At 34.5% G+C, this 13,411-nt stretch overlaps 1 protein-coding gene across 8 annotated transcripts in view; it reads left to right on the forward strand.

Moving 5' to 3' along the window:
• Window positions 1-13,411, forward strand: part of AFTPH (aftiphilin) — a 63,528-nt gene that overhangs the window by 30,267 nt on the left and 19,850 nt on the right. For all 8 annotated transcript variants that reach the window (XR_449044.3, XR_003682222.2, XM_028496540.2 and 5 more), the window contains 3 exons: window positions 8,528-8,679; window positions 10,490-10,616; window positions 11,256-11,312. Coding sequence is in view for 6 of the 8 variants with exons in the window: in XM_028496540.2 (XP_028352341.1) it covers window positions 8,528-8,679; window positions 10,490-10,616; window positions 11,256-11,312 (336 nt within the window). In the remaining 2 variants the exon portion in view is untranslated. The remainder of the gene's footprint in view (window positions 1-8,527; window positions 8,680-10,489; window positions 10,617-11,255; window positions 11,313-13,411) is intronic.

Consider the following 13,411-nt stretch of genomic DNA (forward strand, 5'->3'; position numbering starts at 1 on the left):
ATATCTGTTGCAAAGGACTTTTGTGAAGATAAAATGACAGTAAATGTTAAAACGAGTGAAAAAAATCTATTGAAAAATAAGAATCTTGTAGTATGATTCTATTTTTTAAAAATAAAACAAAAACTATATGGGTGTGTCAAGATGCATTAACTTCCTGAGATTTGTCTGGTTCAGTCCTCAGACTTTTCTTTTTGCTGAATGGCTATGCAAAATGAGCAGAACTTGGAGATGCATGTTGGAAAGGAGAAACTGCTGGAAGGGGGGCTAGAAGAGAAGTTTGGAAGGAAATTGAGGTGGGGAAATGGAAAGTGACTGAGTTGGAAAGTGACTTCCATTCTTATCCTTCTGTTGTAAAGGAGGGTTGTGACCTGTAGTTTCTTCCTTTTCCAGAATCTGTTGGAAATGCACATTAATCTAGTTCTCTAGGAGAGGATTAGATTTATTAATATTTTTCTTAAAATGTTTCTCCTAGTTGCTACCATTTTGGGGACAGCACAGCAATCCTCACATATTAATGACACTAAAAGTTAGATTTTTTAATCATAAAATTATTTATCCCTGTTGAATCTTACCTGGACACAACAATTGTCTTGAACAGAGTGCCCTCAAATTGTGTTTTGACAGAATGTTGTGAGAGTCTTTTAGAATTCAGAGCTCAGTTAATTCAAATAAGCAAACATGGGGAACAATTCTTTGTGAAGTCAGACAAATGGTATAGTTGTCATTTCAAATTTCTTTTACTTTTTTGCTATGTATGTAACATTGTCCAGGTCCCTGTTTTTTTAGTACTTTCCTTTTTTCAGCCTACCAAAAGGATATCTTAACGTTTTAATAAAATACATCTTCCCTGGGTCAAGAGACAATCAATTATTGCAACTTTATTGCAATAATTTGTTACTTAGGGCAAAGTCAACCAAGAAGAAATCTTTGAAACTTATAAAATGTTTTTAGTCAAGCCAATTCTCAGATGGTGAGTCCGGCAAGCCTCAGAGGGTTCAGGCTTTGATGTAAAAGCCATAATGACCATTTATTGAGAAATATTCTTCCCCTTCAGTGAATACTTTTTTCTGAGAACGCAGAGTTCAGTTTATTTCATTCTCCTGTTAACATTCTTATAAATTGTAGAGAAAAGCAAGTTAGTGGTATCTCTATTGTAGAAATTGGAAAAAGGTCAAAATTATTCTTCACTTTTGGGGCTAAGATTTAAAACAAAATAAAATGACAGTAACAAAAAACAAAAATCTCCTTACTTTGAAAGCAGTTATTTTTCCAAAAGACCATTATATGTATTGTTATACATATAAAACTGTTATAACAGTTTTTTGTGTTTTTTTTTAACCTGTTAATGTTCCAGAAAGGAACCTTGATTGAAATAGCCAAGATGCCTTTTCTTTGGTATAAGGTAAAGGAGATGATGTCATGAGCACTGCATTAAACTCTGAGCTTTTGTAAAATTTTCAAAATATTGCTCTGGGTGTTATTTGAGAATTTAGGTAATTGGCAAGTAATCTCTTTATATTAATTGGCTATAGAAAAGGAAGCTATGAGTCATTTTCTTTTATTAGCCATCTAATTGATAATGCTACTGGGAAAATGTTATTAGAAGATTTATCTTGAGAGCTTTAAAAATTGAGTATCACAAAAAGGAAAAAGAAGAGAATCACTAATACTTTGGCTTATGTTATTTTGAGATTAAGTTATTGGTTTGCACACCAGAAGGTCAGCATTCTCAAACTGAGTGTAACTACATTTTCACCTTCATTTATTTAATCACCTGCCTAAGATTTGTGCAGGTTTTCCTTAATGTGGGTGAACACTTGAACTTATGACTGAAAACATAAGTAAGCAACAAAATAAAGAAATTAAGTGGTCAAAAGGTATAACCTTCCAGTCATAAAATAAATAAGTCCTGGAGGTACAATGTACAGCATGGTGACTGTTGTTAATAATACTGCATTGTGTATTTGAAAGTTGCTAAGAGAGTAGTTCTTAAAAGTTCTCATATGAGAAAAGAAAAATTTGTAACTATGGTGACCATTTTGCAATGTATACATATATTGAACCCTTATGTTGTACGTATGAAACTAATATGTCAATTATATCTCAATTTAAAAAAAAAAAAGAAAGAAATTGAAATTTTGGCCGTGTAGCTCTTTGCTTGCTTGAAGGATTTGGACAGCAATTCCTTTTGTTATTTTTCCCTCAGAAAATTTGAAATTCTGTCTTTAATTCCAAAATAGTTAGAAATACTTTCTTAGATTTATCCCGAAACTGTGCAGAAGGGGCAAACCATCTTTTTAGAGCACAGTGAGGACTACAATTGGTTACTCTTCTTACATAGCTTGAAACTGGGGATTGATAAGTATACTGTTGTAGATTGTACTTGATATCTTACTTAATATTTAATGGTGGTAAGGCGTAAGGTATCCTCTTAAATGGAAGATTAAATTGCCCAGTGGATTTTATGTTTCTTCTAAACTTCCACTTAAGAACAAGACCTAATGCTATCAATATTAAAACTATTGACATTAATCAACTACTGTTTGTAAGGAAGAAAGGAAAACTAACTAGAAATATGTTGGAGGAATTTTAGAAATTACCTTAAAATCAAGATACTTTAGAGGGGATATGCCTTTGAGTGGCCTCAGAACCATAGTCTAGGATCCTTGGTGCTGGTCTTATACACTCCTTTGGAAAACTGAATGAGAATTTCAATACACAATCTTTTTATACTCTACTGTAGTCATTTACAAAATAGAGGTGTATTAATCATGGTTCTCCAGAGAAGTAGAACCATGCATGCATGCATGCATGGAGAGAGAGACAGACAGACTGATGTATTATAAGGAATTGGCTCATGCAATTATGGAGATGATCACGAAATCCTAAGATCTATAGTCCGCAAACTGTCTTCAATTGATTGAATGAGACCCATCCATACTAAGGAAGACAATCTGCTTTACTTAGTCTACTAATTCAAATATTAATCTCATCCAGCAACAACCTCACAGATATATCTAAAATAATGTTTGACCAAATGTCTGGGCACCCCTTGGCCCTGTCTAGTTGATGCATAAAATTAACTGTCACAAGAGGGAACACCAAATATCCATATATAGCTTTCAGGATTTTTGGAAGACCTGTAACCTGTTTGTAACTGAGCCACGTCAGTTGAGAATCTCTGCATTAGGTAATATGACTTATTTGCACCAGTGTATAAAATGAAAGGATTTTCTTCCTCCAAACCCAGACATGGAGATAGGACAGAACTGGGAATGAGTATAAGTGAATTCATGCATAGTGCTTTGCCCTCATTGATGAATTAAAACATTGGGTAATCATTTTTGCTTTTCCAGAAACACTGTATGGGTTGAAAAAAATAAAATACAAAGGGATTCAAGGTAAAAAGGACCCTGATAGGAAAACAAATATATGAGAAATGAGAAAATTGGGAAAGATAGAGAAATCCTATAAAAGCCAGTGTACCTTTGGAGAGTAGTATAGCTAAGATCACATATGACTTTTGTGAGCCCCTTCCCCATAAAAGATATTTAAAATTCTATTTTATAACTTGGTATAAGGTTGAGTATGTTAATATTAACAAAACGTTTTCATGAACCCCTAAAATTATTGTGGACCCTAGGCCCTGTGCCTACTGCATAAGTTGGCCCTGGTTATAGTATAGTACCTAAAAATCAAGGCTCTGGAGTCACACTGCTAGATTCAGATCCAGCTTTCAGCACTGACTTGCATTAGCCACTTCTCTGAACGTGAGATTTAGAGAATATAATAGTACTTACTTCAAAACTATCATTATGAAGATAAAATGAAATTGTGCATATTAAAGGTGCTTAGCGCAGTGTCTTGCACATAACTAGTGCTCAATACATGTTAGCTGTTACTGAATAATCTCAGAAATGCACTTCTTAGAAAATGGTCTTCAAAGGTGCAAGAAATAGTGTTGCCAACTGGATTTTTTGGTGAATAGCAAAAAGTAATAGGGAGATGAATGAGAATTTGTGTGGGAGTACCCCTAGTTCAGCTATAGACTCACCTGTCAGACTATTTTGAGAGCAAAAGTGCTGCTTCTGGCTAGTTTCCCTTCTCAGAATAGTTTTGACAGGTAGGAACTCTTCTGAGCACAAGTGTGCTTGTCTGCAAGCAGCAGACCTTCTCCTTTGGCTTCCTAGCGCTGGAAACGATAGAGAAAATAAAAAGGGAGTCTGGTACCTGTCTGGAAAAGCATTTGCCTTTCAACCCTGCATTTGTCAGAGCCCCCTGTTCTTAAAATGTTTAATGGCCAGATGTGCTGCTGTTTGCAGGTTTAGAATTTGATATGTGTTTGAATTAACAGACGTGGCTCAATCACCAGTTTCCTAATTCCAAATACAAGGGAGAACTGATGACTGTTTTTCCTCTTTGACTTTGAAGTTGAAGGCATTTGAAATTCAAGTAACTGGAGTGAATATTATTTTATTTAGTTTGCTATTTAGTTACTGTTGTAACCTCAGCTAAATATTTAATATGCTAAGTGTGTGTGTACTTATTTTGTTACCCTCACATTAATTTAGAGTGCAGCACTGGCTCTTTAGTAAAAATTTACTATTTACTTTGTTGGAAACTGAATAGTAGTGTTAGATGAATAATTTGCTTATGTACAGTAGAATAAATCGAAATTTAAATAATATTTCACTTTATTGACTTTAAGGCTGTTGCATGTGTTAAACTACCTTGGCTGACAATGTTAAGGAAAAAATTGAATATATTTTAAAACAATTAAAATTATTTAATAATCTTCAAGAAACAAACCCAAAACCTTAACCAGTATCAACCTTTACCTTTTTTTTTTTTTTTTTTGGCTGCGTCGGGTCTTCGTTGCTGCACGCGGGCTTTCTCTAGTTGCGATGAGCGTGGGCTTCTCATTGTGGTGGCTTCTCGTTGCAGAGCACAGGCTCTAGGCACGTGGGCTTCAGTAGTTGCAGCGCGCAGGCTCTAGGGCACACAGGCTTCAGTAGTTGTGGTGCGCCAGCTCAGTAGTTGTGGCACACGGGCTTAGTTGCTCTGCGGCATGTGGGATCTTCCTGGACCAGGAATTGAACTTGTGTCCCCTGCATTGGCAGGCGGATTCTTAACCACTGCGCCACCAGGGAAGTCCCAACCTTTATCTTTTATCTCATGCTCAAATTTTATGAGTTTTTAAAAATTGAGTGTCTGATTACAATGTTTTGGGAAATCTGGTTTTTTGAAAGAAATTTATCTGCTTGGTCATAAGAGAAACTATTCTTGTGGTAGGTTAGTTTCTCTTCTTCTGAGTGTTAATGTTAGTTATATTCTTGTACCTCTTCTACTTACCAAGTTACTTGGGCTATATTCCATCATATCTTTGAACTTTATTGTGCTTCTTGGGAAGTAAAGCATCTTAACACACCTCATGTGTGGTTTACACTCTTTGATTTTCATAATGTGATCAAGATTTAAGTCACAGATGCCAACAATCAACCAAAATGTTCACGAATTTTCAAAATTTAAAATCCCCAAGGAGTAGCAGTAACAGGTTCTCATTATATAAGCAGCTCTTAACAACAGATATTTTTTAATTAGGTACCTTTTCCCCAACTTAATAGGAGGATCTTAGGGAGGATGCAAAATATTTGGATTATTTAATTTCTTGATGTAATATGGTAGAAATTGATATAAATTGAGACAGGTATTTTCATAATGATTTAGAATGCTAAATAGTGGTGGAGAAACAGCCTTAGTGAGATTTGAATCTGGTTTTGACATTTATTCCTTGGCAGGCCACTGTGTCTGTATGTATCATCTGTATAATAACAACAGTAGTGATAAAAGCTACCACTTCTTGAGCACACACTGGGTGTCAAGCATTTACTCCTCTAATTTATTATTCACCTTGTAAGGTAGGCCCTGAGAGCTCCAGTTTATAAATCCTGAAACTGAGTCTCAGCCCCTTGGGTCCACAGTCCTCTATTGAAGTGTTATAATTACATCAGCTATTTACTTACTGGAATTAACTAGTAGTAAATGAAATTTGGCATTATTTATTACCATGAACAAGATAGTAGCCCTTTTAGCATCCAACTGGTCTTGTAGATAGTTGGAAATTAATATACTTTAAAAAGTAAAATGTTAGGAAATTTAATTTTAATCAAAATCTTTGTTAATTCTGTTAGCTGCTTTCTTGTTGAATTGTTGAGGAGTTCCTCCTTGTGGTGAGTGGTGCTGGTCAGTTAGTGGATTCTGGTTGTTTGAATCTTTATTTTAAAAATTTATTTATTTATGGCTCTACCTTTGGGGTCGGCAAACTATGGCTTAGCAGACAAATCTGTCCTGCCACCTGTTTTAGTAAATCAAGTTTCATCGGAACACACCCACGCTTATTTGTTTATGGATGGCCTGCAACACGAAAAATATTCACTGTCTAGCCCTATAGAGAAAAATCTGCCAACTCCTGCTCTACCTCATTCAACAAAAGATTTGAAGCAATTGACTCTTAATATCTAATCCTAAAGACATATGGAACTTTCTTTTAAAATTTCCATGTAATTTTATTCTTTATGAGAAAAGGTTGGGAAGAAGTTTAAAACAAAGTTTAAACGTGATTGGGTTAAAATAATGTTCTGTTTCCTCAAGTACATTCCACTAATTTGAGAATTTGCTCACTGGTATACCTAAGACCTGGTAGTTATGTATAATGATTGATCCAAATCATTGAATATGTTTTGAGGTCCTTTCTTTCATCCTTAGATAAATATTTTTTCTATCTCATTAAAAGGATAGCAAAGAGTATACAAGAAAGATTCTGTTTTAATTTACAGAGAAATAAAATTTGGTCATATGTGAGTTTTTGCTTACCCTCCCTGCCCCAGAGGAGCCAATGCTTATTATGTTTCCAATTAGATGGTTATCTGATCCCTTTAAAAGTAATGTCTGTCCATTCCCTCTGTTAAAGTGAGTTAAGTATGACTCCCCTTGATGCACTCAAGTTTCACAAGCCTTGGGATCTTGAGTCTCCTCTTTACTGTAGGTTTCATAATTGATACTGAGAACCTTTTCCCATATCACATACATGAATATAATGAAGGTGTTAAACTTTTGTAGAGATAGCAGAAGAGTACCCTGAGACCAATTTTGCAGTGTTAAATTTTTTGCTCTGATACTGCTTCCAAAAGAGATTTTGTTTTGGAAAATATGTATGTGAAAATTTTTCCTTTTGTTTTTAATTTTCCTGTTTGCTGACTATACTAAACAACAGAAATCAAGCATTAACTTGTTTTGTTACTTGACAGGAAGTACCACCATGATGTGGAATTTTCTTGTACACAGGATGTCATTTCAGTAGTACACTTAATCTTCCAACGAGTTTTGACTTAAAAGTTTGTATTCCTAGTTGATGTTTAAGTAGTAAGGTGAGCTGAGTTGAAAATATTTTACATGTATCTGAAATAAAGTTAGGAAAGTGGGAATAAATGTTATTGTAGGTTACACATGTAGACTAAACCTACTAGTACCCCCAAAATCTAAGTTAATCTAAATCCAACAAGTTTTAATTAATAAAAATACTCCAAAAATGCCAGTGTTCGCAGAGAAAATACTCTAGGGAATATGCAGGCTTTGCTTGGAGGAAAGGTAGTGTACTATTCAGAAATACAAATATGCACACCATAGAAGAGCAGAGAAATGAAATTTCTAAAAGATAGCACAGATCATCAAAATGATAAATGAGCCATTGAATTTCTTAGTAAAAATTGAGACATTCTTTCCTACTTTGGTTTCTTCTATTAGCAGATATTTCTAAAAGGTTTTCACAACAAGGTCATTCTGTATAGCACAGGGAACTATATTCAGTATTCTGTGACAAACCATAATGGAAAAGAATATATGTATGTATAACTGAGTCACTTTGCTGTACAGAAGAAATTAACAAAACATTGTAAATCATCTATACTTCAATAAAATTTTTTTAAAATTAAAAAAAAAAGGTTTTCAGAATTCACGTGTTCATATCCAGGTTCTGTTCAACTATAATAGGATAATACTTTTTGCAAACATCCAATCTTATTGTTCTAAATATAGAGTATGTGAGTGGTAGTAAGAAACACCCCAGTGTTATGGAAAGATTATGAATACTGTCTGGTTTTTTTGGTTTTGTTTTTGCTTGCAGATTATTCAAACTTTGAGATTGCTTTCTCACTGTACAATGGGGTCCTAATTTCTTCTTTGTAGAATTTTGTAATGGATTAAGTAAGATAATGTTTGTAAAGTGCCAGGCATGATGCTTGGTGTGTAACGACATTTATTTGTCGTTACACAATGATTTAAAGCTGTTCTATGAGTAGTTATTCTTCTTTCACTTAGTGTTTCCTGTATCTGACTGGTAGTTCCCCCACCCCATAGCAGCGGACAGGGTATTGGTGTATGGGGGTGTGTGTGTGTAGTAATGATAAAGCTATGACATTAATAAAATTACAAAAATGAAAATAAACTTTTGGGGGGTGTTTTGATGCAGACAGCTTTACTAAACCGCCTGGAGCGAATTTTCGAAGCATGTTTTCCTTCCATATTTGTCCCTGATACTGAAGAAGAAGTTACTTCCCTGAAACACTTGCTGGAAACAAGCACCTTGCCAATAAAAAGAAGAGAGGCCTTAGCTGAAAGTGGGTAAGTAGTAGACACTTTTCAGATAGCATGTATATTTGTTAGTTTCAACTGTTCTAATTTATAAGGTTATATAAGGTTATCTTAAACCATTAAGGTTCTAAAACATTACTGTGTTGAAGTTTAAAAAATTATATTGTGCTAAAAGATATGATTTTTAAAACTCTCTACTTGTCCATTTATGAGCTTTTTAAAAAATATTCTAAATCGATATTCTAATCAATTTTATATATTATTTTTTGATTTCCTAGTATGATAGTTGAAAATTTAGATCTTACATCTGCTATTCTCTTCTCTTCATCTTCCCAGTATACTTATATCATAGTTTTTGGTTAAATTGTTATTTGGTATTTTCATTATTATGATCATTTATATAGTGTTCACAGCTAAGCCACTATTTTCTTTATAGTATACCTTTTTCCTGGATTTAATAATTGCCTCTCTTTTTCATTTACTGAGTCTTTCCCTACCCTCCAGCAGCCTGTTAATATAATTTTACTTGTGATAAAACCTGTCAAGCTGACCATTCCATTTTTTACCTGGAGTCCTCCATCTTCCAATTCCTTCCAATCTGGAATGGATCAGTCTAGGCCCCCTAAACACATGTTGTCTTGGGACTTCCCTTCACATATATCCCATTTTGGTGGAGTGCATCCTCTAATAGCCTCCTGAGAGAAAAAGGTACACAGGAGGTAAAATTTTACTTTATTCTACCCCTACATCAAATTTATAATTTAGGGTCTTTTGTTGCTGGTGTTCTGAAATTTCACAGTGAAGTATCTCGATATGAATCTTTTTCCATTCATTGGACTGAGTACTAGGTAGGAACCTTTCAATCTGGAAGCTTCTGTTCTTCAGTATTGAGCAATTCTCTTATAATGACAATTACCTTCCCTCCATTGCCTCTGTTTTCTTTCTGGAACTCCTATTAATTATTAGATGTTAGAGGGTCTAGATTGACTCGCTAATTTTAATTTCAAAGTTATCCTTATTCCTGGATACTTCTGTTATATTTCATTACTCCCCACCTCTGGAGGCAGTATTTCTTAATTTCATTGAAGATGAATATTATTTTTGCTTCTTGACTTTTGTTTTGGGATGATTTCTGAGAACAGAAGGGGACAAAAAGGGTGATGTTTTGCCATCTTTAAACTGTAGATATTTTTTAAAAATATGCTAGCTGTAGATAGTTCATACTCGTAGACCCAATAGATTGATTCTAAGGAAATAACACAATTCTGCAATAAAACACAACATAAAATACAGGAAGATATTTTTGCACTGCTAGCAATAGGAGCCAAACAGTAAGAACAACTTAATTAAAACTGTAGGATTGTGGCTAAATAAATGATGATGCATCTGTCTAATAGAACATTACACAACCACTGAAAAAGATACATATGTACATAAGGAAATGCTTAAAATCTGAAAAAAGAATACAGAATTTTAAATATGCTGTAATTGCAACTGTGTATTTGTGGGTCAAGACTCAAGGAGAAAACATATTAAATAGCTCCAGAAAGATGGTGGGATGCTGGGTGGTATCTTTCCTCCTTTTAAATATTTTTGCCTTACAATTTAAAAAGAATAACATACAGGCCAAATTTTTGCTTGATTGTTTCAAATGAGTTTAACTTAGTTACTTTTCTAATGACTAAGTGTTGGCTGATGATTTCATTCAGATAGTAGTTATATACTCATGTTAGACACAAGATTAATTGAAATGTATATTTCACTGTCACATTAAAAGTAGAATTCATGGTGAAAGCTATTGAGTAACCCATTGTTGGTGGCTTCATTGCGACCTTTGCAGGGAACTGCTGGATGTGTGGGCTGAGCTACAGGACATCCATGAAGCACACGGCTTGAGATATCAGTGGGGCGGCTCCCATAGCAACAAGAAGCTCTTGTGCTCCTTGGGAATAGACACCCGAAACATTGTGAGTTTATTCGTACCTTGGAAAATCTTTTAATCAACCTATGAATGTTTTTAAATTCTGTCACACTTCTGTTGAAACTCGTTCCTCAGAAAAATAAATATTAGTTGGTTTAACATGTTCATGTATTTTTGAGTATGCCAACTTTTAAGCATAAATCTATCTAGGTTTTTCTGCAGTATTTCTTATTTTTAGGAAAAGTTGTTTTAGTGTTTTTGCTTAACTATAAAATGAAGGGGGCTTCCATGGTGGCGCAGTGGTTGAGAGTCCTCCTGCCGATGCAGGGGACACGGGTTCGTGCCCCGGTCCGGGAGGATCCCGCATGCCGCGGAGCAGCTGGGTCCGTGGGCCATGGCCGCTGAGCCTGCGCGTCTGGAGCCTGTGCTCCACAATGGGAGAGGCCACAGCAGTGAGAGGCCCGTGTACCGCAAAAAAAAAAAAAAAAAAAAAAAAAAAAAAAAAAAATGAAGGACTTGGGCTAGGAGATAAAAAATATAACCCCATAAGGGCAATTAAACAATTTCTTCAATTTATCATTCACGATGTATGTAATAAAGCGTTACAAGCATATTTTGGAAACTTTCATTCTATGACAGATCATTCTCTAAATATATGTTCTTTCTCTCTAACGTACGTATATAGCTCTTCACGGGCAATAAGAAGCAACCTGTTATAGTGCCCATGTATGCAGCAGGATTGGTAAGTACAAAGATGTCTTTGCATGTGTTTATCATTGCTGCATTTATTCTGTAAAATCATCTTGCATAGCACGACATGGAAAGTGTATTTTAAGGGGTGTTTACCGTGGGGCCATTAAGAGAATAAATACAGTATCCTTTTTAAATCTCATAAATCCCTTCAAATCTTGATCTGAGGATATTTTTCTGTATTCTATTAATTATAGACACTTTTGTTTTAGATTGAAAATTATTTTTTATCTTACTAATATTAGTGCTCATAACTTTTTGTAAAATCCACCTTTGGAAGTCTCTCTCTTTTAATTTGCTTTTAAAAAGAAGAAGCTGAAGTATCTGAAGCCTTAGCTATCACTTGTTTTAATGCATTTGCGATTATTTTTAAATAATGGAGTATTGAAGCCATGGATGTATATCAAAGCTTGGAAATATCAAATTATAACAAATGAAAATGAGTCAGGACCCATAATTGGTGTTTAGTTTTTCCATTAATGTTTTAAACGTGTTGAATTTTGTTTTTTCAGATATGCCAGGTAGTCCAGGAAAACTGAGGAATTTTCATTCTGTATCAAGACTCATTCACATTTTAAAGTTTGACTTGTTTGTGGTTTTTGGCGTGTCTTTGAGTTATTGGTGCATAAAAATGTCCTATCAAACTAAAAATATTTTAAAATTCTTTCACCAATAACTTGAAAATAAGAAAAAAATACTGTGTTTAAGATAGAGAAAAAAATAACTGAGGAACCCTTGGTATGGAGTTTAAGTTTAAAAACCCTTTATGTGCATGTGAAAATGAATTTGCTGTGGAACTTGACCTTTTTTTAATCTGAAAACTTTTCCATGAATAAGCTCTAATTATTGTTATTGAATTGAAATGTTTGTTTTGTTTTGTGGAATTGTACAAAAACTTCTGTGCTTGACCTTTTTTTAAAAAATCAGTTTCTGCTCCTTTGTGAATGGTTACCTTGTATTTTCAAAACACCTTGATCATCCCTACTCTCTTTTATGTTGTAGGTAAATGTAATCCAGAACGTTTCTTTAACTTTCTGGTTATGTGGATCTCTTTCCTCAGGGAGTAGCATTCTAGAGATTGTTGGTGGTGTTATTGTCACATTCTGAATAGGAAGTAGGAATTTAATTTGTGGGCACTTTTCATTCAGCATGTTGGAGACAGTAACCTACTTAATGCTCTTTGTTAGGGTCAGCACATTAGCAAATTCTTTAAGTTTTATGTGGAATTAGAGACTAATGTCTATGCTTTTTTTCCTATCTTAATTACAACCTTTTATTAGTAATGTAATTTTACCATTTTTGTAAGCTTTTAATACCAAAGTTGGTTTAGTGAATGTATCATCTCCTCCTCTATCTTTGTGATGCCTTATATTTAGAAACTTATTCTTTTTCATATCTGGTTTCAAATTTTAATGATACCCGAATTTTTCCCATGGTGCTTTACACACATGAGATGTTCAGTATCTTTTGACCTCATCTGGAGGAATAGTACCTGAAATTGTCATTTAAGTCACTGGCTCTGAGACCTTAATGTGCACTGGAATTGCTTGGAAGACTCGTTAAAACACAGAATGCTGAGCACCACCCCCATAGTTTCTTATTCGGTAGGTCTGGGGTAGGGCTCAAAAATTTGCACATTTGACAAGTTCCCAGGTGATAGAGAAGCTACTGATGGGGACCACTTTGAGAACCACTGACTTAAGGGAGAGTTCACATTAGAAAAGTTGGCTAAGACTAGTAATTGTTTGCCAGATGCATGGAGCCTTTGTAGAAGGGCACACTAGAAAGCCTGTATAATGTGTATGGTATTGAATTAGACCGTGAATTTATTTTCATTTTTCAAGCTGCTAGATTAAAGCCTTTCACATGCACTGTTAAGAACTAAATCTGTAAATTGCTTGTTTAGCTTATGCTTGATTTTATGAGGGTAGTGGGATTCTCCTGAAAACTTAGTTTTAGAAATGTATAGATTCTAACTCTAAGATTCCTGACTTAGCAGCTTTGGGTTTTTTCCCTCAGTAGTAAAGGGAGACTTCTATTTGGTTGATAACTATTCAAGAGCTTATCAGGTATTATTTTAAAATTTGTAAA

Source organism: Physeter macrocephalus, chromosome 12 (assembly GCF_002837175.3).
Source record: "Physeter macrocephalus isolate SW-GA chromosome 12, ASM283717v5, whole genome shotgun sequence".
NCBI lineage: Eukaryota > Metazoa > Chordata > Mammalia > Artiodactyla > Physeteridae > Physeter > Physeter macrocephalus.